Raw genomic sequence first — 25,561 nt, 5'->3', positions numbered from 1 at the left:
TATTTAAAACTCCATCAGTATGTGCTAATGTTCGTCACCTCACTCGAGGCTGTCATCTTTAACCTCATCAACCCTGTATCACAACATTCCTTACTCTTAGAAGACAAGTTTCTCAGAGAGAGCCAGAATGACTACGCTGTCATTCCCTAATAGGGTGGAAAATGTTAGATCATTTGCATGGACAAATGCTTTTCTTACCATTATTATGACTTGTTGAGTCATGGCTGCACTGTTCTTATTGAATCAAAACACGTTTTAGCATTGTTGTTTTACACACTTAATAGTTTTTAGAAGTAGCCGATTTTATTTTCACTCAATGAAATATTCAGATACTCTCTTGACCCCGTTTCTGATCAAATCTAGTTTGGAGGTCATTAATTAGCCATGCCTCTCTATTCTGCACACACATAAACGAAGCGTTGTCAAAAACTACCACTAGAGAGCGACCTGGTCGCGTGCAGAATAGAGTACAGTCACCTGAAGCACAAAAACTAGATATGATGTTAAACAACTCATAAAAGCCTTAAGAGTTTATTTTTTATTTAATTTGCATTATCGAAATTTGACACGTACTTTCTACATAAACGCTCTCTGGTTTATTATTTCGGGTTTAAACTGTAAATAATACAAAATATGAAACAGTTAGTTTCATGGTCAAGACAACCTCACACTGCGCGCCGCCTGCTGTGTTGTAGTTTGCGCGTGCACTCTAGACGCAACAGACGGACTACAGGGTGCGCGCGCTGTGGTCCGGTTCAGTTCAGTTCACACATAAATTCCAAACTGAGAAAAGGAGCACAGCATTTGGAAAGTGTGTCACGAAGTGTTATAAATGAAACATTTCTAATGGATAGTTCTGTAATTTTATTAAAGTGTTTTGATTTGACCAGCGAATTATAGGCTACTTTTCATGCGTCACGTACTTAACGAAAAATTAGACGCGAATAGACGTCGTGAAAACTTGCGTCCTCGGCGTCTTCCTAATTATAACACGAGCTCGCGGTCAGTGACTGTATCTCGTGGTCAAGGGCGCGCACTATGCGGACACATCCTCGCGCCCAGACTGGCCTCTGACAACTTCCCTGTGTCCACCGGAGGAACAGAGAAACCAACGAAACTTCAGCTTTCCAGCCCGCAAAGGTAACGTTGCCTTTAAAGAATACACTGACTACAGTAAACCAGGTTTTGCATGATACCTTTGAACGACTACCGTTATAGCATATGACACTGGTTTGTGTTCTCAGCTGGACCCAGCCTTAAATGTGAACATTCTGGTCATATTTCACAACTTTTCCAATGAAACAGTTTAGTATCTGGATTTTTAATGGTTAAAATGTTCTACGTTGACCCTTAATGGGACAGTTCACCAAATAATGACAATTCTGTCATTGTTTACTCACGCTCTTGTCTGTTTAACCCTGATGCATGACTTTCTTTCTTGTGTGGAACAGCAAAGAATATATGTTGAAAAATATTATTAACCAAACAGTTTTGTTAATCAATGAAGTTCAATTGTACATAAAAAATGCCTTTTATCAAAGTATCTTCTTTTATGGTCCACAGAAGGAAGAAATTCATACAGGTTTGTAAAGAAATGAGGGTGAATAAGTAAACAAGTAAACAAACCTGTTTATTTTCATATGAATTATTCATTTAAATAACAATTTAATTTAATTCTCTCACACTGTACTTAACATTTCAGTTTTTTTAGTCTAATGTTATAAAATTCACATGAAATTGATGAAAAAAATATATATGAAAAGATACTTAAAGTATACAAATCATTCACACGTGTCATGATTAGCATCGGCCAGATATTATACAGCATGTCTCTACAGGTGGATAAAAATGTTTCCACATGGGTGGACCAGCACAACTTGTGTGCCAACATCTCCATGGGAACGCTGTTAATGGAACTCTAGGGAAAGACAGAGTTGTTAGGAGCGATGCTGCTGGATGAAATATAACCCACAAGATCTTGGACAATTATATCATGAAAGAGGCCAAAGGATGAATAGCTGATTCTCCATGTGTCTTTTGAACAATGTTGGGATTTTATCCATTTAGTTATGCACAAATGTGAAATTAATTTCACATTAGAGTTTCTTAATGCTTGAACTTGTCCGTTTGTCATTTTCTCCATGGAGCAATACCACAATAACACAATGTTTCTCTGTTTTTACAAGAGTAAACATTCCTAAAAATGAACGTATTAACTAAATTCCTTCTACATTTCTCAACGGTATTTAGCGTGTTTCTCTTCCTCACACAATAGCTCTGATTGGCTGCTGGGCTTACCAGAAGTTGAGCAGCTCTATTTCTCAAACAACAGACTCCATTGTTATCTCTGGAGCCCTTTGGCCACTTTATTCTGATCTGAGATCATTTGTATGCATGTTCCTTTTACAAGTCAAGTTCACGGTTTTATATGTTAGAGATGGCCCTAGTTCAGGGTTAAATGCAGTTTCTTCAAAAGATGATCTTTGGAACCTCTCACTAGCCATTGTGGAAGCAGGAGATTGGCTTTCCTAAAAGAGAAGGGAGGGTTCCTGTTGGGTGCTTGTTGTGAAGGACAATCTTCATGCCAAGAGGAACATGTGGAGAGAGAGGGGGTGTGGGGAGATTGCTTTGTCATGTTGAAACCACAGTGAAGTGCTGAAAAATTCTTGGTGTTCTTTAACACTTGTGTCTAGCTGGAGCTCCAACTGTAAGTCAGCATTTACAAAATACATTTACATTTAAAATAAAATGTGTGGACTTAATAATTTAATTGAATTGTATATTATTTTATTCAATATTTATTAATGTAAATATCTATAATTAAACTATACATTTTGCTTGATTATAATATACATTTCAGAAAATTTGTTAGACCTATATCAGACCACCTGGGAATGATCACTCCATATTGATCTTGTTTTGTATTTTTGTAATTTTGTATTTTAATGTATTATTATTTTATACCTTAAAATGTAAACATTGTGATCTTTTGACTTAACTGACTTTTTAATATTGCATGTATCAGAAATATTTATCTCTGACAATTAATACTTTTTCTGTTTTCTTTTATTTTTATATATTTGTCCGTACCGTACTGTTGTTCTTTTTGGACCATGTTTGCTGATCAAGTTTATGCTGTATAAGAAAACTAAATAAAGTACAAATATATATATCAGTCAAAGGTTTTTGAACAGTAAGATTATTTTTTAATGTTTTTTAAAGAATTCTCTTCTGTTCACCAAGCCTGCATTTATTTGATCCAATACAGCAAAATCAGTAATCTTGTGAAATATTATAATTAAATATTATTTATAATATTAAAATAGAATTATTTTATAATATAATATAATATATTATTTTATTTTTTAATATTTTTATATTATAAAATATATTATATTATTTCTGATTTCAAAGCTGAAAAGCTTTTTTTTTTTTTTTAGCATTATTACTCCAGTCTTCAGTGTCACATGATCCTTCAGAAATCATTCTAATGCTCTGATTTATTATTATTATTATTATTATTAACATTTAAAATAGTTGAGTGCATTTTTTTCAGGATTCTTTGAAGAACAGAAAGATCCAAAGATCAGCATTGATCAGCATTGATAAATACTTTTATTTAGCAACCATGCCTTAAATTGATCAAAAGTGATGGGAAATACATTTATAATGTTACAAAAGTTTTCTATTTCAGATAAATGCTGCTCTTCTGTAAATTTAAATATGTTATTTTTTAATATATAATTATAATATTAATTTTGTTTAATTATAATAATTTAAATATCTGTGGGAGGTCAGATGGAGAGGTCATATAATGTAAAATGTGCTATCCGGAGGGCAAGGGTCACAGCTCACAGTTTGTGTTTAAATATCTGACCGTTTTTTCAGGTTCTTGAGCAATGCCTGTCCCTCCTCCTCCTCCTCCACCTCCACCTCCCCCAGCACCACCACCCCCACCTCCACCTTCAGCAGCTCCTGCACAAGTGAGATCCATGCACATACACATTCACAGACAGCTATTATCAGAATGTGTGTATAATGGCTCTTTCTTTTTTCCATCTGTCTCTCTGTCTATCGTTCTCTTTGTTCCCATCACACAGTTCCTCCTGGGAACCACCTGGCTAGATATGCATTATTAATTAGAGATAAAATTACACTCAGAGGCATCTACAGCACAGGTGTCACATGTTCAGATTTGGCTTTCTGTTTGAATGCATGTGTACACAAATGAAATCTTTGAAAAAGTTAAAATGCACATTTAAAACCAACATTAAAGGGATAATTCACCCTGTACTGAAAATTATGAATCATTTACTCACCCTCATGCCTTTTTAAACCTGTATGCCTTTTTTTCTTCTGTAAAACACAAAATAAGGTATTTAAAAAAATGTCCATGCCATGAAATTGTTGTTTTGGACTCCTATGACTTTCATTATATGGATAAAAACAGACAAAACAGTCTTCATTTAGTCTTTAGTCATGTTAGAATTCTGTACCTGATTAGACCATTTTTGTCTAGTTTAGTTTTGTTTTGGTATATCATGGATACTGTGATAAAAATCCAAAGAAAACTAAAGGCACAGTGAAACTCGTTAGAACTTAACAACAATAAGAACGTTTCAATTTTTCCACTCTTTCTTTTACAGTCACGGACAGACCCCCCTAAAATCCAGCGTTCTGAGGGTGGAGGTCGCAATGCTCTCCTGTCTGACATTCAGAAAGGGACAAGGCTGAAAAAGGTCACACAGGTCAATGACAGAAGCAAACCAATCCTTGACAGTGAGTCAAAATCAAATTTATTAACATAAGCCCAATTCTTTAATGCTGATCGGATGAAATGAGTCACCTGGCAACAATCCATCTGTTTGCAAGCATGGGAAATATCAATACTAAACTGATACTATTTCAGGTTCATTTCCTGATTATCTTATTTTGCAGTAGAAAATTCATATCTGCTGTATGATGGCAACACTATTAAAAACCTTATTAATGTAACCAGAGCTACCAGCATTTCATTTTCAGTGATTGGTTATTGAGGATGAGAATGCTGTGTAATCATGAGAACCTTTATTAAATTACTCTCTCGGGAAAATGAAACTGAAGGAGTTTGAGAAACAATACAAAAGGATGAGAAGTATGAGGAGAAAACCAGGCATCAGAGAAAGTCGGAATGACTGATAAGTTGTTAGGATTTATCAGTGGGAGAGCTATATTTGAACTCAAGGTCCATAGCTATTGAGTTCTCACACTTCAAAGCACTCATGTGCATACTAAAACACATAGGCTTTCTATCTATATATGGAAATGCACAGCGGCATATAAAGGGCCAAGACCTCAGGAAGTGTTGGAATGAGGATCACACAGAAAGTGGGGGGTGACAATGCTCCTCATCTTCCTCTTTATTACAAAGGACAGCAGTATTCTCTGTGCTAAGGACATGCCATGTTCATTAAGAAGTCATTGGCTCACTTCAGCTTACAGTTCCTGTTTATGCATCACTTTTTGTCTTGAGTCTGTCTGCTTTATGTGACTGAAAGTAGGATGTTCTTGGGCAATATATTTCATTGGTTTTGGAAAAGGTTATTGTTATAACAGGAGCTATTAAGATGACGAAAACTAGATATCGAAAATATATTTTAATTTGCAACTATAATTTATAACTAATTTAGTTTATGTATGTATATAACAAAAATTGCTATATAAATATTTTGATTTTTTTTTTTCATGGATCTAAGTCATGTTGTGTCATGTTAAACATTATTTAATTATGCTAAAATTCACTACCTGATTAGATTAAGCCATTTGATGTCACACAATTTAAGTTTTATTTTGGTGTATCATGGATACTGGGATAAAATCAAACCATAGAAAAATGGGACATTGAAAACTCATTTTAACTGCCCAACATTAATTAAGTTATTCTCGGGAAGATAGGGAAAGAGGAGGCGGGAACCGGCGAACATTTAAACATAGCCTAAAACTTTAATAAACAAATGAAAAAACACAAAACGAATTTAAAAGTGGCAGCCCCTCATGGACGACTGCCGCATAAAACATAATAATAAAAACAACATAAATATCGGCGAGAGTATGAGCTCTATTGGATGTTCAGTTTAGCAAACAAGTCAGTGCCGAGAATTAAAGCAAAAGGGATGAAAACAAGCATGTGAATGAAGGCTGTACAGACAGAAGGCTGTTTAAATGTTACATGATCTTTCCCAATCATTCTAATAAGCGAATGTTTTCATAACAACATGAGCCCCTTAAAATGATTAAAGCTATCAACGTTACTGATATTCAAAATGGTAAGCAAGGGCTGCTTTGTTTACATTTCGTATATCTGCATTTATCTTGTACTGTATATCTTTGTTTCGGTTTCTCCTTTTGTATGATGAATATATACTTTTAATAGCTGCTGATATGAACAGCTCGTTCCTCTCACGCGTGCGCAGAACGCACGTGTTAGTTTGCCGTCGACTGCAGTCTGTGCGGTGTGTTCCAGCACAGCTTTTTGGCCCGACGCGAGGCGACAACACCGTCGGCATTCATCGCCACTAGTTCTTTGAAGTCGGCTTGGTGTGTCCCGGCCTTAACCCTAAAATCTGAATGGTGTATTGCAGTGTGATCCAGGAACATGCTCTACTTGGTGAAATCACAGTAAGCATAATGGTGATGTATGTATTTTTGCAGAACCTAAAGGGAATAGTGTGGATGACAGTGGAAGAAATGTGGCTGCTGGAAACACAGCAGGATCTGCTCCATCTGCAGTGGGTCCAAGTCTGAGTGGACTGTTTGCCGGGGGTTTTCCTGTACTCAAACCATCCGGACAAAGAGACCAACAGCCACATCACAACCCAGGTATTGAAATCAGATCTGTTTATTCTCATGCTTTGTATATTTTCAGTGCTGGACAACTTTTGAATTACTTTTTGATATGGCTTGTTTGTGTTCCAGTGTCTCGTTCCGGCTCTACCGCAAGCCTGAAGCAGCCTCTCTGGAACCCTCCATCACAGGGAGATGGGTTCAGAGGAAGCGCCCCTGATCTTTCCCCCTCCCACAAACCTTTGGAAAGAGCCTTCTCACTGCCTAAAACTCAGCCTATTTCCTCATACACAGCCCCTCCCTCCCCAAGCCAAACTACACATCCTTCTTTCAAACTGTCCTCCACTCCTCTTTCCTCTGCCCCTCCACCTCCTCCTCCTCCTCCTCAGGAGCGGCCCAGTAATAGACCACCTCCTCTCCCCACCTGCATGCCCCCACCCCCTCCTCCTCAATCAGCAAAACCCACTTGGTTACCTGTCCAATCACACTCCATTCCCATGCCTATGACTCCGCCTCCTCCATTGCCTCCCTCAGTTCCTCCGTCCTCACTTCCTGACAGATCATCTGGGGTCTTTTACCCTCCGCCCCCTCCACCGCCTCCATCAGTCCCTCCATCCTCACTCCCTGACAGGTCATCTGGAGTTTTCTTCCCTCCGCCCCCTTCTCCAGGCCCATTAGAAATTAAGGACAGTCCTTTAGGGCCTCCTCCTCCACCTCCTCCTCTTCCTGCTTCCTTTGCATGCAGTCATCCCTCCTCAGGACCTCCTCCGCTACCTCAGAAAGTACCTCCCGTGCCTTCACCCACATACAAGCCCAGTGTACCACCTTTGCCACCTCCATCCTCCTCCGCCCCCAGCAGACGACCCCCTGCAGTGCCACGTTTTGCAGGTAGATGACTAATGACCTTTGTTGTATGTATATTATTTACAAATTTTAATATATTTTAAAATTTAATTTATTCCTGTGATGACAAAGCTGATTTTCAGCAGCAATAACTCCAGTCTTCAGTGTCACATGATCCTTCAGAAATTATTCTGATGTTCTGATTCACTGCTGCAAGAAATAATTTATATTACTGAAGACAGTTGTGCTGCTTAATATATCTGTGGAATTGTGATCTTTTGTTCAGGATTCTTTGATGAATAGAAATTCAAAAAGAACAGTATCTATTTAAATAGATTTTTTGTAACATTATAAATGTCGTTACTGTCACTTCTGATCAATTTAATGCATCCTTGCAGAATAAAATTTTCTTTTAAAAAGTACCATTACTGTACAATAATACAAGATTCCATCTGTTAACATGAGATAACTACATCAGTTAAAATGAACTAAAACTGAAAAATACTTCAGAAGCATTGATTAATCTTAGTTAACATTAACTAACTGGACTTTATAAGTGTTCTAAAAAAATTATTGGTACTGTGTTTGGAAATCTAATGTATATATATTAGAACAAAAACTAAAATGAAAACGTAACTGAGGAAAATTTATATTCAGTCATTAAATAAGAGTTTTGGATTGACAGGTCCTCCACGGATGGCTCCACCCCCTGTTCCCCCTCCTCGATCTCCTAATACTGAACTCTCCAGTAGGATCCCACCCCCTCCTCCTCTCCCACTGTCAGCTCCGCCCAGCTCAGTACGCAACGGACACCTGCAAAGCTTAGGTAAGACTGTGGGTTGTCATTAATGATGAAGCTAAACATCTAAATGGGCTATTATTACCATCTAATGAACAGCAACATGCAGTTACACTAGTTATGAAATACAGTGAAATTATGATTTGCTAATAGTGTATTTGCATGTTTGTGTTTGTGCATATACAAAGCACATTAATTTAACATAGCATTTCTGTTTTTTCCTTTCTTTGCCTGCTTTTCAGATGACTTTGAATCTAAGTTTCACTTCCATCCAATTGAGGACTTCCCCCCTCCTGAAGAGTTCAGGCCCTTCCCACGTACCTATCCCAGCAAAGAGAACAGAGGTACAACAACCTCTTTGTGTGTGAGAGTATATGTGAGCAAAGGTGTGTTCTGTTTCTGTTCAAATACACTGCTCACAATGTTGCCTCTGTTCATTTAGACAGGCTTGAGGCAGATGATTATATTTGTACAATTGTAATACTGCGTTTGCTTTATACACAACTACATGTATGATGTAGCCTAAAATTAGTGGCAAAAAAGCAGGTGATAATAGGATGGGAGAAGTTTTCATAACAAATTCAAGAATATATTAAGTATCGATGTGGTTGAATTTGACAGCAAAGAATCTGCATATTAACACCTTTTTAAATCTAAATAAAGCGTTATGATGCTCACACGTTGATGAACTTAGAGTGAATTAAAATCACGGCCAGCATAAGTGTTTTCAACAATTATAATAATAAAAAAAATTTCTTGGGCAGCAAACATTTTCATTTTAAAATATATACTACACTATATAACTGTATATTACGTGTCACACAGGTACTGGGCTATTCAACAGCAGTTGTCATCTATAATGGTCTAATATAGTCTGAATATAAACACTTATTATAGATGTACCATAGTGGTTCAGGATAAGACAAAAATTGTAATTGTGTTATTTCTGTTTTTACTGTATTTTTGATCAAATAATAAAACACTGAAAACATCTTACCAAACATAACCTTTTGATGTATACTGTAAACAAGTCTCTGTTTCAATGTAAACAGTTTGTTTCAGGATCCATTTATTATCAGATCCTAGATGAAACAATTTTGCATACAAAACTGAAAATGAATAGTTTTATCAGTTCCTCAGTTGATTGGTATCCTTTATAAACAAGCAAACACTGAAACTAAATCTGGAATTACCAGATTCTTATTGAAAATGAACTCTTCCTGTTTTTTTTGTTGTTGTTGTTTTTTTCACAGTCAACCCACAACCTCCTGCCACGAGGACTCATTTAAGATGAAATGGGACAACATGAAGTTTGGTGCTAACCTTTTGAAGGACATCTTAAGCATAATGCTCATCTTCAGTGAAGAACAGCAGCCAAATCTGTTGGTCAAATCAACTCACTCGAGCACCACTTTATCAATCTCACTATCTGTGAAAACATTCTAGTTTGATGTAAAACTAATGTTTTTTTTTTTTTGTATGTTTGTTTGTTTTACCATCCATATTTCAAGAACAAGTTTCCTCATTACAGCTGCAGCCATGTTAACACCCCTGATTCTTATCAAAAAAAAAAATTTTTTTTTTACCTGTCTAATTAATTTTCTTCAGTCAATAATAAGTGTTTTAACATTTAATATGTTTCTGGAACCAAACTATTATGCCTAATAATTTTGCTTATCATACCTGACAAAGCTTTTATTAATTATCCTTTCAGCTGTCAACTTAGCCTGAATGGACTAAAAGGGCAAATTATTAGACTACTAACAGAATAAAAATGAGAAAAAAAAGATTAAAGCATGGCTTAGCAAAATAAGGCAAAAGGAAAGAGCGTTAAATCTATGCATACAGATCAGAGAAGTCTTGCTAATATTACTGTTTAAGGTATCAGTTTTTGTAAAAGGGAAGGAAGTTAACCACTATGAGAGAAACCATGTTTTAGTCGTAAGGTGAACAGAATAAATGGTTGAAATGGATGAAACTATATATGGAGAAGTAAATGAAATTACAATATTGTCATGTTTATGCTTCACATCTAACTCATTAAATTAAGATTTTCTTATACACCAAAGAAAAAATACTCTTTTGTTTTCCCTCATTCTATGTTTAATTTTTTACATCTGTCTGTATTTGAAATCTGTGCCAGTATGAAATGCTCTATTAAAGCTCTGAATCAAAAAGAAGGACACATGTGAGACACTGGGAAACAGCGCCACCCACTGGACATGCTTGCCATTAATTGCTCTGACTGAATAAATGATTATTTAACCCAAATAAACATTACAAGACATACTTGTTTCTGTGAAAAATTATCAAGTAGAGAATTAATAGGTATCTTTTCATAAACATTTGGTTCAATAAATAAATAAATAAAAAAATACAATAAATACCTGCATTTACAATACATGCTACAGGGCACGTACCAGCGAAATTAGTGCTTAGTCTCTTGGGAACAAGAACATGATATACATACAGAAACATACACAGTCCTAATCATGCATTTGCAATACCAAACAAATAAATAAGTTTCGTATAAACATATTATACACACAATTTAAATCATAATGTCTTTCCATTCTTTTCCTAAAACATTCATCCACCAGCTCAGCTATTACTCCAGTCTTCAGTATCACGTGATCCTTCAGGAATTGTTCTGATATGCTGATTTAGTGCACAAAAACATTTTGTAAATGTTGAAAATAGTAGTGTTGTTTAATATTTTTCCAGAAACTGTTATATTTATTCAGTTTAAATGAACAGCAGTTATTTGAAACAGAAATCTTTTGTAACAATATAATGTCTTATGCAATTTAAGGCATCCTTGCTGAATGAAAGTATTAAAAAAAATCTTACTGACCCCAAACTGTTAAAGCGTGTAGCGTATGTATATATTTATATTCAAAGTCAATGCATAAAACTAGTTGCGGGTGTTGAAATGACATTCAAGTCCGAGGCCTTTGCAGTGATCTAAGGAACCTTAAATGTGTAAGTGTCAGCGCTGGACTAATTGATGGGAGGAATCTAAGCAGGGTACAGCCTACAGTAACAGTCCTGGTATTTCCCAGCAGTTAGTTAAGACATTCCCAGGAAGTGCCTATCTGCAGTGTAATACAAGAGCTTGGAAACATGAGCCGCTGGGATGGACCCAACATCAGAGGCCCTGCTGGTCTGAATGCAGCTACCAGCACAGTGAGATTTTCAGCTCCTCCTCAGTTACTTATGAAATGACTCACACAGGCACAGACTGACCCCCTGACTGGGCGGAACAGGATTACCATGTGAGTATGTGGGTTTTAAATTTGCTCAAAGCTTCTGCCAATAATGCCAATAATCCACTCCCTTAGACTGGAGCTCTGATGAAGAATAGAATGCTGCGTGTTCTCACCTCTTTGCCTCTCTTACTTGGTTGTCCTGTAGGGCCACGTTTCCCTGGGATGCCAGGCTACCCTTGGGTCCCATTTCACCCTGGAGGAGTGTTGAGGAGGGGGTGGTTCAGAGAGAAGTGAATAAGATCGGTGACATCTAAAACATATTAGCGTTGCATGAGATTTTATTGGTTAAAATGTCACATCATAGCTTCAGTCCCAGCATCCCAGGCAGCCCATTTGCTCTCTAAAGAGAGCAGATGATGCACAAGTGAATATGTGTGAATGCTTATATTTTAATTCTACACATTCTCAACATGATCTAGAAGCTGATGGTTGCTAGTGTATTCTAAGTGTTTTAGTGTGTTCCTATCCACCTTATTTTTCAATGTGGAAGTAAGCCGTTTTCTGTGAATGAAATGATATCTTTTACCATGGCTACCATGTATAGCCCACCAGGGCCATATGCAGATTTCCTCTCAGACCTATTGGTTAATGTTGATAATGCAATAATTTTCAGAGACTTTAACATTCATGTTGATAATACAAATGATGCATTAGGACTTGCATATTTGCAGACTCATAGAAAATAACCAAAACAATCCAAGGGATTTATTTAGCACGGTGGCTAAATTAACAAATAATCAGACGTCACCTAAACTAAACATTCCCTCATTGTTTAGTAGTAATTAGTAGTAATTTTTATGAATTTCTTCACAGATAAAATAGATAGCATCAGAAATAGATCAGTTTAGATCCTACCTGTCCGACGGTTATCACTTTGTTTATTAAAATGGGGAATCATCTCAATTAACGCCAGTAAAGTATGGAGTGCCACAAGGATCTGTCTTAGGCCCACTGCTATTTTCAATATACATGTTGCCCCTTGGAAATATTATTATAAAATATTTTCCATTGTTATGCTGATGATACTCTACTATATATTTCAACAAGACCAGATGAAACTTCTAAATTATCTAAGCTAACAGAGTGTGTTAAAAATGTAAAACACTGGATGACCGATAATTTTCTCCTTCTAAATTCAGAAGAGATATTACTTATTGGACCCAAAACCAAAAACAGTACACAGAATCTCTTAGATTACCATTTGCATCTAGAGGGATGTACTGTTATGTCCTCTACAGTCAAAAACTTGGGTGTTATATTAGACAGCAATTTGTCTTTTGAAAATCATATTTCACATGTTACTAAAACAGCATGCTTGCATTTTAGAAACATTGTCAAGCTATGGAACATGTTATTTTCTGATGCAGAAAAGCTAGTTCATGCATTCATGACCTCTAGACTGGACTATTGTAATGCACTGCTAGGTGGTTGTCCTGCATCTTCAATAAACAAGCTACAGGTAGTCCAAAATGCAGCTGTTAGAGTCCTTATCAGGTCAAGAAAATATGATCATATTACCCCAATACTACAGTCTTTGCACTGGCTATCTATTATGTTCTGTTTCAGTTACAAAATATTACTACTTACTTATAAGGCCCTAAATGGTTTATCTCCTGCATACCTAATCAGTCTTTTATCATGCAATCCATCACATAAGGTCAAAAAACTCTGGACTTTTGGTGGTACCTAGGATAGCAAAGTCCACTAAAGGAGACAAAGCATTTTCGCATTTGGCTCCCAAACTCTGGAAAAGCCTTTCTGATAATGTTCAGGGTTCAGACAGACTGTTTAAATCTAGATTAAAGACACATCTCTTTAAGCATTCACATGTTTCTCATAACCTTGTACTCCAGTTATATCTGATCAAATGCACGTTATCATTCTTGGCTTGGTTTGAACAGCAGCTACGCTCATTTTTCACAATTTGCTTTTATGTTTCTGCCATGGGAGGGGAATCCCAAGATAACTAGTAATTACACAAGCTTCAGTATGGATCCAGCCATTATGAAGATCTGAGTTGACCGTTTTCTAGGTGTTCACATATGTGGTCTAAGCATGTAGAGTTTCTATTTGGTTGCTAGGGTGTTCTGCATGGTTGCTAGGTGTGTTCTAAATATTTTAGCATGTTGTGATTTTAGGGTATTCTATAAATATTTTATATATTTTAGCATGTTTTGATTTTAGGGTATTCTATTTTAAGGTGGCTGCTAGCATGTAAGCGGCTGATAGGGTCAATAAGATTAATAAATGTTTTAGCATGTTGCTATTTGGTTTCTACGATGTTTTAGATAGTTGCTAATGTTATGTGTGTTCCAAATATTTCAGCATGTTGCTACTGATTTACCAGGGTGTTCTGGGTGGTTGCTAAGTGGTTGTTCTTGGGTTCCAAGAATTTTAGCATGTTGCTTTTTGTTGCTAGTGGAAACACTATTAATAAAAAACACTAAGGTGTAGAAACTGATTTGATTGCATCTTTCATCTCTAACCTTGTCTCCTTTTGGACCTGTGGTTCCGGAATTCCTCCGTGCTCCCTGTAACCATAACAATAGGTACAGAGAGTTAGGCCATTTAAAGTTCAGTCCCATAACTTACAAAGGGAATGAAACATTTAGGCTGAGTTTAATAGACATACTGTACCTTCTGATCCTTATAGCCTGGCAAACGCTAATTGGACAGAGAAGACCTTTATTATTGACCTTTTCTCATTAAGAGGTCAGATAAAATGCTATATATGAAATAAAAATCAAAGCACAACATTACTTAGACTCCATTACTTCAGTTGTACACCAGTTACAGAAGGAAAACATGACTCACTTTAGGTCCAGGTGATCCTCTCATTCCTGGCATTCCCATCAGCCATGGGTCTCCTTTCTCTCCCTGCTAATGAGGTCGTATATAAACAGTCAAAAGGGCTCTAATGAGCTATCCATTTGGGTCCATTTCTCTTGATGGAAGAGGCATCGATCAAGGGGTACACTTGATGTCAGACTTGGCGTAACAATAATGATGAAGACCAGACTCTTGAAGGGAGACAGTGATAACAGATGTCTTGTCAGTTTAATTAGTCAGCGCAGTATGTAGTTAGATAACACGGGTCAGATGGACTGCAGAGTTAAAACTCAACCACCTTATGTCCCTCTGGGCCAGGCAGCCCTGCAGCACCTGGTTTCCCACGCACACCCGGACGCCCAGTCCGACCCTACAAAGACAAAGGGAAGAAATATTTGTGTGCTATTTTGCTTTTATACACCCACCGCAACCACAACCCAGCTAAATCTGGCAGTGCGGCTGAAGTGCTGAGTGTACAGAGCAGCTTTAATCAAAGACAAAGCACCTACTCAGCATCCCTGCCTCTCAGCAGTCCTCTTCATTCCTTTAATACATCAGCCTGTCTAATCCTTCTACTTCTTTTTGAGTGCGTTCCAAGTTCTTTACTCAAACACTTTCTTTTTCTTGCTTTTAACACTAGAATCTATTTCTCTCCCCTATCTATACAGTTAATATATATATATATATATATAGAGAGAGAGAGAGAGAGAGAGAGAGAGAGAGAGAGAGAGAGAGAGAGAGAGATGCACAAACGTGTAAGATAATGAAGTAATACGCCATGAAAGGCAGGTAAAGGGTGTTCTCAGGAACATTTTTCTATATTTTACTGGAGATCAAGACAAAAACTCTGATTAAGAAAATTATTTTTACAGTATCCCATAAAACATTCGTCAAACTCCTTCTCCTCTTTTTGTTTGAGGTGCTTAAGAGTTTAGTGCAGTTAAATAGCTGTGCGTGTTTTGACTGAGAGCAGCAGTGTAGGACTGAGAGTTCAGCACTAAGTAATATCACAGGGCAGAACTGCAGTGGACTGCAGCCAATGAAACAGCATTTGGCCTGACACCCTGTAAAACTATAACATGCACCAAGAGAGCATGTCATAAACAGCGTATTGGACTGCAATATACAACCTGCTTTATCGTAAACAGAGACATTTTATATGAAAGAAATGATAGAAAAAGATGTGTGAATCAAGACTTCTGCTCCACGTGCTCTATGAAGAATGAAAGCCGCCCCTGACTTTCCACCATTACTGGTATCCATGCATTTGGCACACAATAAAGAATAAATCCTTTAGAAGATAAAAGATGAAAATCTGACCTTGGACCCTGGCCATCCGATGTCATCCTTAAGTGAAAAGAACAACAGTTCCTTCAGTTTCATAATAGTCTTCACAGCTAACTTATTCCTCGTAACGAGATGTTTAACCTTCTCACCTTATCTCCTTTGGGTCCCCCCATCCCTGGGATGCCTCTGCAACCCTAAAACAAAGGAAAACCTATTATATATGAGTAGTTGTATTTTGTTCTCCATCTTACTTAGTTGTCTGGGGAGGGATTTTGGTACCTTTTTCTGTTCCTTAACTGTGGTCGAACAGGTCCAGGAGGTCCTGGTGGTCCTGCCACACAGAGTTCCTTCACTGTCACAACCTCCTCTCTTGCGCTCGTCACCTCAACACCACTAGGCAAGGTCTTGAAAAACAGATAAATGGTGGATTAACAGACATGCAGAGATTTCCTGCTGCTAGAATTATGTATAATAATATTGTGTAACTCCCAGGCTGTCTTTTCCAGACACTAAGAGGGGGCGGGAACAAAAGAGGGGGAGGCGGAGTCAGCAGACAACAGGGGTAAAATCTTTTCAAGACATCAGATCCCAGTCTAAAGAATAAACCACAAAACCAACCAGATGAGAAAAAAACTCATTAATTATTATCAGTTATCTTACTGGCAGAAATACTTGTGGGGAAATAGCACTGCAGTTTAGCTGAAGTGCTTTAAAAAACGATATGAAAAATCACAATACCACTTTTATCACTGACTAAAGACATAAACACCTAACAGAGATTGGATACGTATGGATTTATGACAACATATAGATTTCAACATAGATTTCAGACCTGAACAAGACTTAATATCACTTGGGAAATATGAAGCCTGATAAAACATGTAACACCTTTAAGATGAAATATAGAACATGAATTAATCACATGCTGATGTACACTGATTGTATAAATTACCATAAGCATACATTTTATAAAGGTCGTAACAGCATAGACACTGCAAATATAGGAATAACAAGCGTTCAATATTTCATGTATTCTTAATAAAGTGATTTTAATTCCAATGTGCAACCAAATCCACGCCTGCATATAAAAGATGCACACAATATACATATAAAATATAAAAGGTACATGCATACAATATGCATATAAAATCTATAAAATGTAAAAACTTTCAAAATAAACAGTGGGGTCAGAAACATTATGAGGTTTAATGAATAAAGATATGTATTATTTAATTGCACTATTGAACAAGTGAATTTCCATATAAATCTACAGATTTTGCACTCATAGGCCTACATGCAAAAAAAGGGCAAATAACACATCTTAATGAATTCATGAAAATGTTTTAGGTCAAGTTCTCAGTCAAACTGTTATGCTGATAATATAATTTCCAACTGAAAATTATTAATTAAAAAAAAATCATTAAAAACATAGAAAAGAAGGTAAAACGTTTGGACCCTATTCTGCATGTAAAATATAATGTAATAAGTAACGATTACAATTTTAATGTTTTTGAAAGATATGCAATACATTGTTTTATATATATATGTATATATATATATATATATATATATATATATACATATATATATATATATATAAACAAACTGCATTGAATATTTGTATGAAATGTACACATGTACTAAAACATTACACAAGCCATACGCTCTCAGCTCAAACTGATAAACCCTCACGAGCACGCACACGCATTGCCGTTCTCATACCTGTAGGAATCGGGAGGATATTTTCCAGATTGTACGGTGACACCGAGTAAAGCAGAAACTGCAGCTCTATCCCAGTCCTGCTCATGGCCATGTTCCTACGAGTGTCAAAAATACACAGATTTGAGTCTTTGCCCGTCCTCTTATGCTCAGTCCCTCTCCCATCCAGTTTGAAATGCCAGCAGCTCTCCCTCTCACACCTTATTTTCTGCTGTCTCAGTCTCGTCTGTCAGTGTGGCTGTGTTATTGAGTCTATGGGAATCTCCAGGCAGGACTGCTATTACAGTCAGGGTTCTGACATCTGATCCACCCTCTCCAGCCCCTCATGCCAAGATTAGACCCCCATACTACCAATATACTTAATACCACACACCAACAAAATAACCTGATGTAATTAGGGACAAGAACGAAAAAATAACATAAATAAATAACCAAAACTGTACAAAATGGTTCATATGTCAATCATAAGACCACCAAATTCTAAACTCAATGTGAAAACATTTGCACAAATTTATTAGGTAGCAGGTCACTTGATTTGTAAATTTATAGAAAATGAAGTAAGACCATTAGCACATTTGTCTATGTACACTTTAGCTAAAAAATTTAGGGTCAATTTTTGTGTTGCTCACCAAGGCTGCATTTATTTGTTCATAAATACTGTAAAATTAATAATACTGTGAAATAATATTAATTAAAAATAACTTTTATATTTTAATATATTTTAAAACGTAATTTATTCTTGTAATGGCAAAGCTGAATTTTCAGCAGTCATTACTCCAGTCTTCAGTGTCACGTGATCCTTCCGAAATCATTCTAATATTTTGATTTGATGCTCAAGAAGCATTTCTTATTATTATCAATGCTGAAATTCAATTAAATAACCTTAGAGTTACTGTGATATATTAAATATGCAATACAATAACAAAAATAGTAATAATAAAATACAAAAATGTTATTGAATACACCCCAAATGTAATAGATTTTCCAATACATGTATAAACAAACACATTTGAACATAATATTTTTAAATAATCCATGTGGATTTGCATTTATTACAAAGATGAATAATAACAAACAGGTTATTATGTTCTTCACACCTACTGAGATTAAAATTCATTGGGCTGCTCTGACATCATTGGGCAAGCCTAGTAATTTTAAATACTTTTTTGCTTGTAAATTGCTTTTGCTATGTTTATATGGTGCTGTGTGTTACTATTTAGTGTCTTTAGTCATCAACAGAACTTTTCATGTTTAAGTGCAATCAGACATTTCAAAAACAAATACATTGAAAAATAAATGATACTTTCACTCAATGAAAATTTACCTCAAGCCAATACATCCCATTTATGCCAAAAAAACACTCACTTCTGCTATGAGATATGAAACTTAAGACAAGTCTCTTGTAAGGATATGCCTTAATTGACATCCACTAGAGATGCACAATAACAATAAAACTGCACTTTATAATTTGGCTCTTAATTTCAGTCTGCAGGTAATTTCAAAGAGCGACAGCAAGCAAGCTGGTTTGAAACAGAATGACACTGAAGGTTTCTACACTATATTGGTGTCTCAATGACACAATAATCAGCTTTACATGATTAAGGAGAGGAATCTGGTCAGATTCAAACATTAATTGTACTACTAGCAAATTATCACCATAAATAATTTAATAAAAAGGCATTGGTCCCAAAAGAGTCATTTCATAATAGATAAAATCTACATTCTTTTTTATAAAAGTTAATTAAATAGTATAAAAGGCTATATTAAACAGACCATTTTCATTATGTAGCTGCAAAATAGATGAACTTAGTGCATGTATAACAGCTCTCATAGTAAAACATTTTCATAGTAAATAAAACAAATTTGTGTTTCCTGAAATAAAGTAGGTAAAAGCCACTCTCTTCGGAAAAAGGTGGCACATCCTCAGCCATATGATGCTTTTATAAAGTGAAAGGCCGCATAAGAACATAGCTAAAAACATATCTATCTCTGAAATTCTTTATTCTCCTCTCCTAAACTAACCTTTCAAATCGAATCTATCATTTCCCTGCTTCCATTTCAAGCCCACCACTGCTGACCTTCGTCAAAGGTCAATAATGCAAACCTGTTGTCCAAAGCATTGTCTGAAGAGGTCATTGCTCTGCTTCTGTTGCCCCTCCTTCCTCCCCCATTGCCCCGCCCTCTCCCTTCATTGCCCCGTCCTCTCCCCCCGTGGCCCCTCCCTCTTTGCTGTGCCTGTCTCTGCCCCTCTCCTCTACCCCTGCTTGCTGCTGCTGATACTGCAGGACCCATCAATGCCTCAAACAGGATGGAGTAGAGCTGCCAAGCAACAGCGTCCCCTGCAAGCAGAGCCTCACACTGGTGACCCCCTTTTATGGCAGCCTCAAGACCATGCAGCAGAGTACCACTGAAAACCCTTTGAGAAACACAGACAGGAATATGATCAAATAAATATACTGTACATAATATACTTAAATTATGTATAAATAAATAATATATAAAGTAATAACAATACAATTCTAATATTTTGTAATATATTTGATCATATGGATCATGTATGTGTATATTTTTATATAATTCATGTGATTTGTCTAATAATATTACATACAAATCTTAACATAAAACAACTACATACTACAGCTATAATCATATTTGTATGTAATATTTTTGGACAAAACAACTAATATATATATACAGGTCAAAAGTTTGGAAACATTACTATTTTTAATGTTTTTGAAAGAAGTTTCTTCTGCTTATCAAGCCTGCATTTATTTGATCAAAAATACAGAAAAAACAGTAATATTGTGAAATATTATTACAACTTAAAATAATAGTTTCCTATTTGAATATACTTTTTTAAAAAAAAAATTATTCCTGTGATGCAAAGCTGAATTTTCAGCATCATTACTCCAGCCTTCAGTGTCACATGTAACATCCAGTCTATCACATGATCATTTAGAAATCATTCTAATATTCTGATTTATTATGAGTGTTGGAAACAGTTCTGCTGTCTAATATATTTGATGAATAAAAGGTTAAAAAGAACTGCATTTATTCAAACTAAAAGAAAATTCTAATAATATATATTCTAATAATATATTTTCTTTACTATCACTTTTTATCAATTTAACACATCCTTGCTGAATAAAAGTATTGATTTTATTTAAAAAAAAAAAGAAAGAAAAAAAAATTACTGACCCCAAATTACTGACCAGTAGTGTATATTATTACAAAATATTTATATTTTAAAAACATAGCTTCTTTTTTTATTTTTTTTTTACTTTTTATTCATCAAAGTATCCTAAAAAAGTATCACATGTTCTGAAAAAAATATTAAGCAGCAGAACTGTTTCCAACTTTGATAATGAATCATCATATTAGAATGATTTCTAAAGGATCATGTGATAATGATCCTAAAAATTCAGCTTTGCATCACAGAAATAAATGATAATTTAAAGTATAATAAATTTAAAAACAATTATTTTAAATTGTAATAATATATCACAATATTACATTTTTTTTCTGTATTTTTGATCAAATAAATGCAGGCTTGATGAGCAGAAGAAACTTCTTTCAAAAAATAGTAATGTTTCCAAACTTTTGACCTGTAGTGTATATATATAAAAATAGTTATGTTTATGATTTTTTTTGTTTTCCTCCCCCCATATACTATAATCTTTTTAGGCCAAATCTGATAACTGAAGAAGGTGATAATTTATTCAAAACTGCATAGATGAGAACTACAAGGTATTTCACTGGGATTGTTTTATGGCTATACCCTACCAGGCACATTGAGGTTCAGGTAGCGGGAAACACAGTAACTGGTTCAGGAACAACGCCACCCTCATACATGACTGCCACTGGCTGAGCACATGGGCCAAACCCAGATCAAGGCCCCTCCTTTGTCCTGGATTGACCCTTAGCTGAGATAATCTCTGACATACAGAAGCAGAAGCTTTGCTGCCAAATAGTGGGTCTGCATGATAGAGCAAAACAGTATATGATGTCAAGTTGTCAAGAAAAGTTCATTCACATCATGATAGATTTTATCTACAATTTATGTCAAGTTCTCAATATATTTTTTCTCAAACCAAACACCTGAGACAGTAAAAAATGGATCAGAGATACCATTAGGATGGGCCCTTCTCCAGCAGAGTTCCCCGTAAACCAGTCCCAACAATAGGGCCTGCAGTAGAGGATGACTGGGCTTTGGTTTACAGTTGTTCATCCAGAAATACGTCACACACACTGGAAGGCAAAGATGAGGGGGTAAAGGCTGTAAAACACTGTCCATCACACCGAGTGTTCCCAACAACACCTGCAGCCTCACTTGTGTAGAAGCCTAAAATACAAAACCAAAAGGCATTTGGTTTAACAATATACGGACAATATTTACATGCAGAAATAGTTTCTCACCTTGTCAATTGCTGCAAGAGTCAGCTGTGGCACACAGTTAGGTCGGTGAGCCTCCACTGTGTTTTTCTTGAGGTTCAGTTCTTGTCTGTCATACTCATCAACACATGGGACATCACAATGTTGTCCTCCTTTACCCTGAGATTGTCTTCCCCTTCCTCTTCCTCTATGGGTGACTCCCCGTGGAGTCTGACTATCCTGTCTTGCCTTGTCAAGCAGAAGGCTGTAGATGGTCTTTCGGATACTCAGTGAGCTTGTATGACTGCTAGGCAGGTGACTATTCTCCACCTGTGCAACCAGCAGAACCTTCTGGTGTACAAGCACATCCAAGACAAAGGAAGACAGCCTACCTGCTGCAACCATCCTTAAAAGCCATTCGGGTTGAGAAACCAGTGCTGCTGGGAGCCCCTGGGCATCTGGAAGTGCAGGTTGGGGACTTGAGAAGTATTGAGCCAAACTGCTACTGTGAGGAAGCTGGTAGTCCTGCATTCCTGCGGAGAGCTGCGTGCGTAACGTTCCTTTCCGTTGTTCACCCAAAATCTCCAGGACTTCGTCCAGAGCATCTAATGGGTTGGTAAACTGAGACAACCAGAGCAAAAAGGCCTCGATTCGAGGACTGGAACTTCGTCCATACTTCCGACCGGAGGGTACTCTTTCGAATTCCACGCGGCTGAAAAAAACCTCGGTTATTTTAGCAGGTGTGTAGTCGTTCCCGATGACAACAGCAAACAGAGGGAGGAGCTGCTTGTTCATGTGGTTGAAATGTGAGCAGAAGCGGTTCACGGTGAAATGGCGTGCAGGGATATAGCGTTCTGTAGCCTTACCGCTGACGTTATTCCATTGGAAGGATGAAAACGGTAGGTAGCCACCTTTGAGGTCGAAGATGTAGAAGTCACTGTCATTGGTCAGAACTGGACATCCCCAGTGTTTGGCAAGAGAGGCTATTTCAAAATCAGCTTCGGAAATGCATTGAACTAAAGGTATGCCAAGCTCTGAAAGGACCTGTTTGAAGACTTCACATGTAAGCAGAGGGAGAACGCAACCGTGCGATCCTCGAGAAAGAGCATTAGCCTCTCGAATCTTGCTTTTGGCTCTTTCCTGTAGTGTCTTGAACTTCTTGTCTGTTTGGTCCATTCCACCATCTAACACGACGAACGGCTGCACGCTGCATTCAGAAAGTGCTGCGAAAAATTGTCGAACCAACACCACAAATGTGTCATAGTCTCCACCCCGTGCCTGATCCAATCCAGAGTTGAAATATAATCGAAAATATAAGCTACACCCATCAATCACAAGGCGGCAGTCTCGCAGTCTCATATCTGTGAAGAACTGACGATTTCCTTCCACAAAACTCGTAAGTCCGTGAACCCCCATGATTCCACAGAAATACTGCAAAGAAAACATAAAATGAACCAATAAAACGGGACAGTGAATTTACCCCCATTTCCCCAATACTGGAAGATTCTTAATAACAACCTGTGTGTGTGTGTGTGTGTGTCTTGAAGACACTAGCCATGCATCTGTGTTGTGTCTTTTTTGTTATTTATAATCATTTAATCAATCATAATTATTTATCTTTTAATCCTTTTTATTTTATTGCTTATTATTTTACTTACTGTCCTTGTGTTTTTATTGTTTAGTCTGATAATTATGTGGTTTCAATGGACATTTGTCTTCAACAGTTAGAGATAAAAGAATGTCTTCATTTCAAGGTTTTAAATGCCACATGATGATGTTGTGAAGCAGTCATTTTCCCACTGATTTTGTTTTGGTATAATAAAACTTTATGGATGTGTGCTGGTCAGACAAAGTAGGGATGAAGTTCAGACAAAGTAGGGATGAAGTTCAGACAAAGTCTGAGCATTGAAACATATGCAACCAAGATTCAATTACCCTGCTCAATGTTTATAATCATACATTATCTCCTGCTTCCTGTTATTACCTCTCAGGCTGATGGAAGACTTTTAGTTAATACAGTTTTGAGTATCAGACAAAATACATTTTTGTTAACTGGTTTTGGGTATCTGATAAAACTCTGCAAGCTGGTTTTGGATACCAGACAAAACACATCTTCAGTCTAACATGTTTGGCATAGACGGCAGTATCTAACATCACTATGTAATCACTTGATACATGTGACCTACTTCAGATACAACTTCACTGTCTGGTCATGTGTCCTTTGGCCTACAATCCATAATATTGCATTATTAATAAAGTAAAGATGCTTGACATTTGAAGTCATAATTTCATAAAAATACAGTGGATATCTACTTAAGAATTCCCTTTATAGATCAATAAACTACCGGGATGTCAATAAATGTGCATTTACACTGTAAAACTATTTATTGTGCTTATTATGTACTTAAGACATTTTAAGTTTCAGCCAATGATCAAGTTATTTAATATGTCTGTAATTCACGGTAAATAGCTTTTGAACATGCTTAACCTCTACCTTTGGAGAGGTTAACGGTAATATTGTATTTGTTTTTAATGGCTATTCTTTCACTGGATGTGTTCCGAGATATTACCGTATTTTGAGGAGTGATTGCATAAGGCAATGTCTGTCTAACAGTGCTGTCCATTTTATAAAAGAAGCACCACTGTAATACCTAAATAGCACATTTTTCCCAGTATTGAATTTTAAGCAAACATCTCTTATTTTACTCACTAGTGTGTTGACAAATTTTATGCGCTGTATTTTCGTCCTGCAGATCGTTCCGCCTCGTGGTTCGCTATTTGGGCGTGACAGACTATTTCAGCGCATTAGCGCCACCTATTGTAATGGAAGAAGGCGCTGTTGTCCCGCTGTATAATATCAAAACTACCACCATTAAACATTGGAAAGCGCATTTATTTGTAATTATTTAATCCTTACAATGTATGAAGGGATAACAAACCTGCAAACCGGTTTATACAAGTTTATACAGGAATTTAATATGTTAGGGGAGGAATCAAAATACAGTAAAACTCATACATCGGACAAGTAACATTCGTGTTCTCCCGTGTCACGTGACTGATGCGATGCATTTAAAACCGCGAGTGCGTTTAATTTATATTGTTAATATCAATATTAATAATTAATACTGTTCAGAAGGCGTAGCCAGTGCTTTGTCGACCAGTGTATATTTTTATGAGTAAAAGTCACTGGTCTATAATCTATAATCATTATATGTATCAGTGGTAAAAGTATACTTAAATGTTACTTTTGTGTCTTGCCATTTAAAATCACCATCCTCTTCAATGTATGAAGACTCCAAGATCTCCTTTGTGTATTACAGAATAAAGAAAATGGGTCGGCACTCCATGGGGGTAAGTAAACGATGACAAAATAAATAAATAAATAAATAAATAATAAAATAATAATAATATAAATGAAATATTTTTAATGAAATAATACAATCCCTTTAGGAAAAATAGGCAGGAATAAGAAAGCCCATTTTCACCAGATAAGAAAAAAAAAAACATGCTTTGGTAAATCTTAATTAAGCACAGGCTACTAAATCATAATTGAGATGAAGTGGAATCTGACATAAGAAGTAGTATTTATGGCAAAAAGGTAATTAAGAATATGAAAAAATAA

General features: G+C 36.4%; 3 protein-coding genes across 17 annotated transcripts; 1 reads left to right on the top strand and 2 right to left on the bottom strand.

Annotated features, from left to right (window-relative positions):
- Nucleotides 1-57: 57 nt before the first annotated feature.
- Nucleotides 58-10,525, top strand: LOC109111801 (WAS/WASL-interacting protein family member 3-like). Of its 3 annotated transcripts, XM_042776552.1 has the most exons (8): nucleotides 58-1,140; nucleotides 3,889-3,983; nucleotides 4,647-4,779; nucleotides 6,691-6,858; nucleotides 6,955-7,710; nucleotides 8,351-8,491; nucleotides 8,707-8,808; nucleotides 9,718-10,525. In XM_042776552.1, exons 2-8 carry the CDS (start codon nucleotides 3,900-3,902, stop codon nucleotides 9,756-9,758), a joined length of 1,425 nt encoding a protein of 474 aa, XP_042632486.1. In that variant the 5' UTR covers nucleotides 58-1,140; nucleotides 3,889-3,899; the 3' UTR covers nucleotides 9,759-10,525. The 3 variants fall into 3 exon arrangements, with proteins under 3 accessions (XP_042632486.1, XP_042632484.1, XP_042632485.1); XM_042776550.1 differs by lacking the exon at nucleotides 9,718-10,525 and having other exon boundaries at nucleotides 8,707-8,977; XM_042776551.1 differs by lacking the exons at nucleotides 58-1,140; nucleotides 9,718-10,525 and adding an exon at nucleotides 1,686-2,707 and having other exon boundaries at nucleotides 8,707-8,977.
- LOC109111802 (acetylcholinesterase collagenic tail peptide-like) lies at nucleotides 4,063-16,270 on the bottom strand. 12 transcript variants are annotated; one of them, XM_042776562.1, is made up of 10 exons: nucleotides 16,129-16,253; nucleotides 15,999-16,043; nucleotides 15,883-15,909; nucleotides 14,861-14,932; nucleotides 14,548-14,613; nucleotides 14,371-14,397; nucleotides 14,220-14,264; nucleotides 12,040-12,073; nucleotides 11,847-11,928; nucleotides 4,063-4,356 (listed from the first exon to the last, which is right to left on the bottom strand). In XM_042776562.1, exons 2-10 carry the CDS (start codon nucleotides 16,020-16,022, stop codon nucleotides 4,332-4,334), a joined length of 402 nt encoding a protein of 133 aa, XP_042632496.1. In that variant the 5' UTR covers nucleotides 16,023-16,043; nucleotides 16,129-16,253; the 3' UTR covers nucleotides 4,063-4,331. The 12 variants fall into 12 exon arrangements, with proteins under 12 accessions (XP_042632496.1, XP_042632499.1, XP_042632488.1 ...); XM_042776554.1 differs by lacking the exon at nucleotides 4,063-4,356 and adding an exon at nucleotides 10,550-11,122 and having other exon boundaries at nucleotides 15,999-16,060; XM_042776553.1 differs by lacking the exon at nucleotides 4,063-4,356 and adding an exon at nucleotides 10,550-11,122.
- On the bottom strand, nucleotides 16,150-24,788 carry LOC109112323 (protein asteroid homolog 1-like). 2 transcript variants are annotated; one of them, XM_042776549.1, is made up of 6 exons: nucleotides 24,650-24,788; nucleotides 21,985-23,370; nucleotides 21,697-21,910; nucleotides 21,352-21,544; nucleotides 19,827-19,984; nucleotides 16,150-16,253 (listed from the first exon to the last, which is right to left on the bottom strand). In XM_042776549.1, the coding sequence occupies exons 2-6, from the start codon at nucleotides 23,353-23,355 to the stop codon at nucleotides 16,243-16,245; spliced, it is 1,947 nt and encodes a 648-aa protein (XP_042632483.1). In that variant the 5' UTR covers nucleotides 23,356-23,370; nucleotides 24,650-24,788; the 3' UTR covers nucleotides 16,150-16,242. The 2 variants fall into 2 exon arrangements, with proteins under 2 accessions (XP_042632483.1, XP_042632482.1); XM_042776548.1 differs by lacking the exon at nucleotides 16,150-16,253 and having other exon boundaries at nucleotides 18,588-19,984.
- Between the last annotated feature and the right edge of the window lie 773 nt (nucleotides 24,789-25,561).

This window comes from Cyprinus carpio, chromosome A19, assembly GCF_018340385.1.
Source record: "Cyprinus carpio isolate SPL01 chromosome A19, ASM1834038v1, whole genome shotgun sequence".
Taxonomy (NCBI): Eukaryota; Metazoa; Chordata; class Actinopteri; order Cypriniformes; family Cyprinidae; genus Cyprinus; species Cyprinus carpio.
The sequence above is the reverse complement of the archived record's forward strand: the minus strand, read 5'-3'. Positions and strand labels throughout refer to the sequence as shown.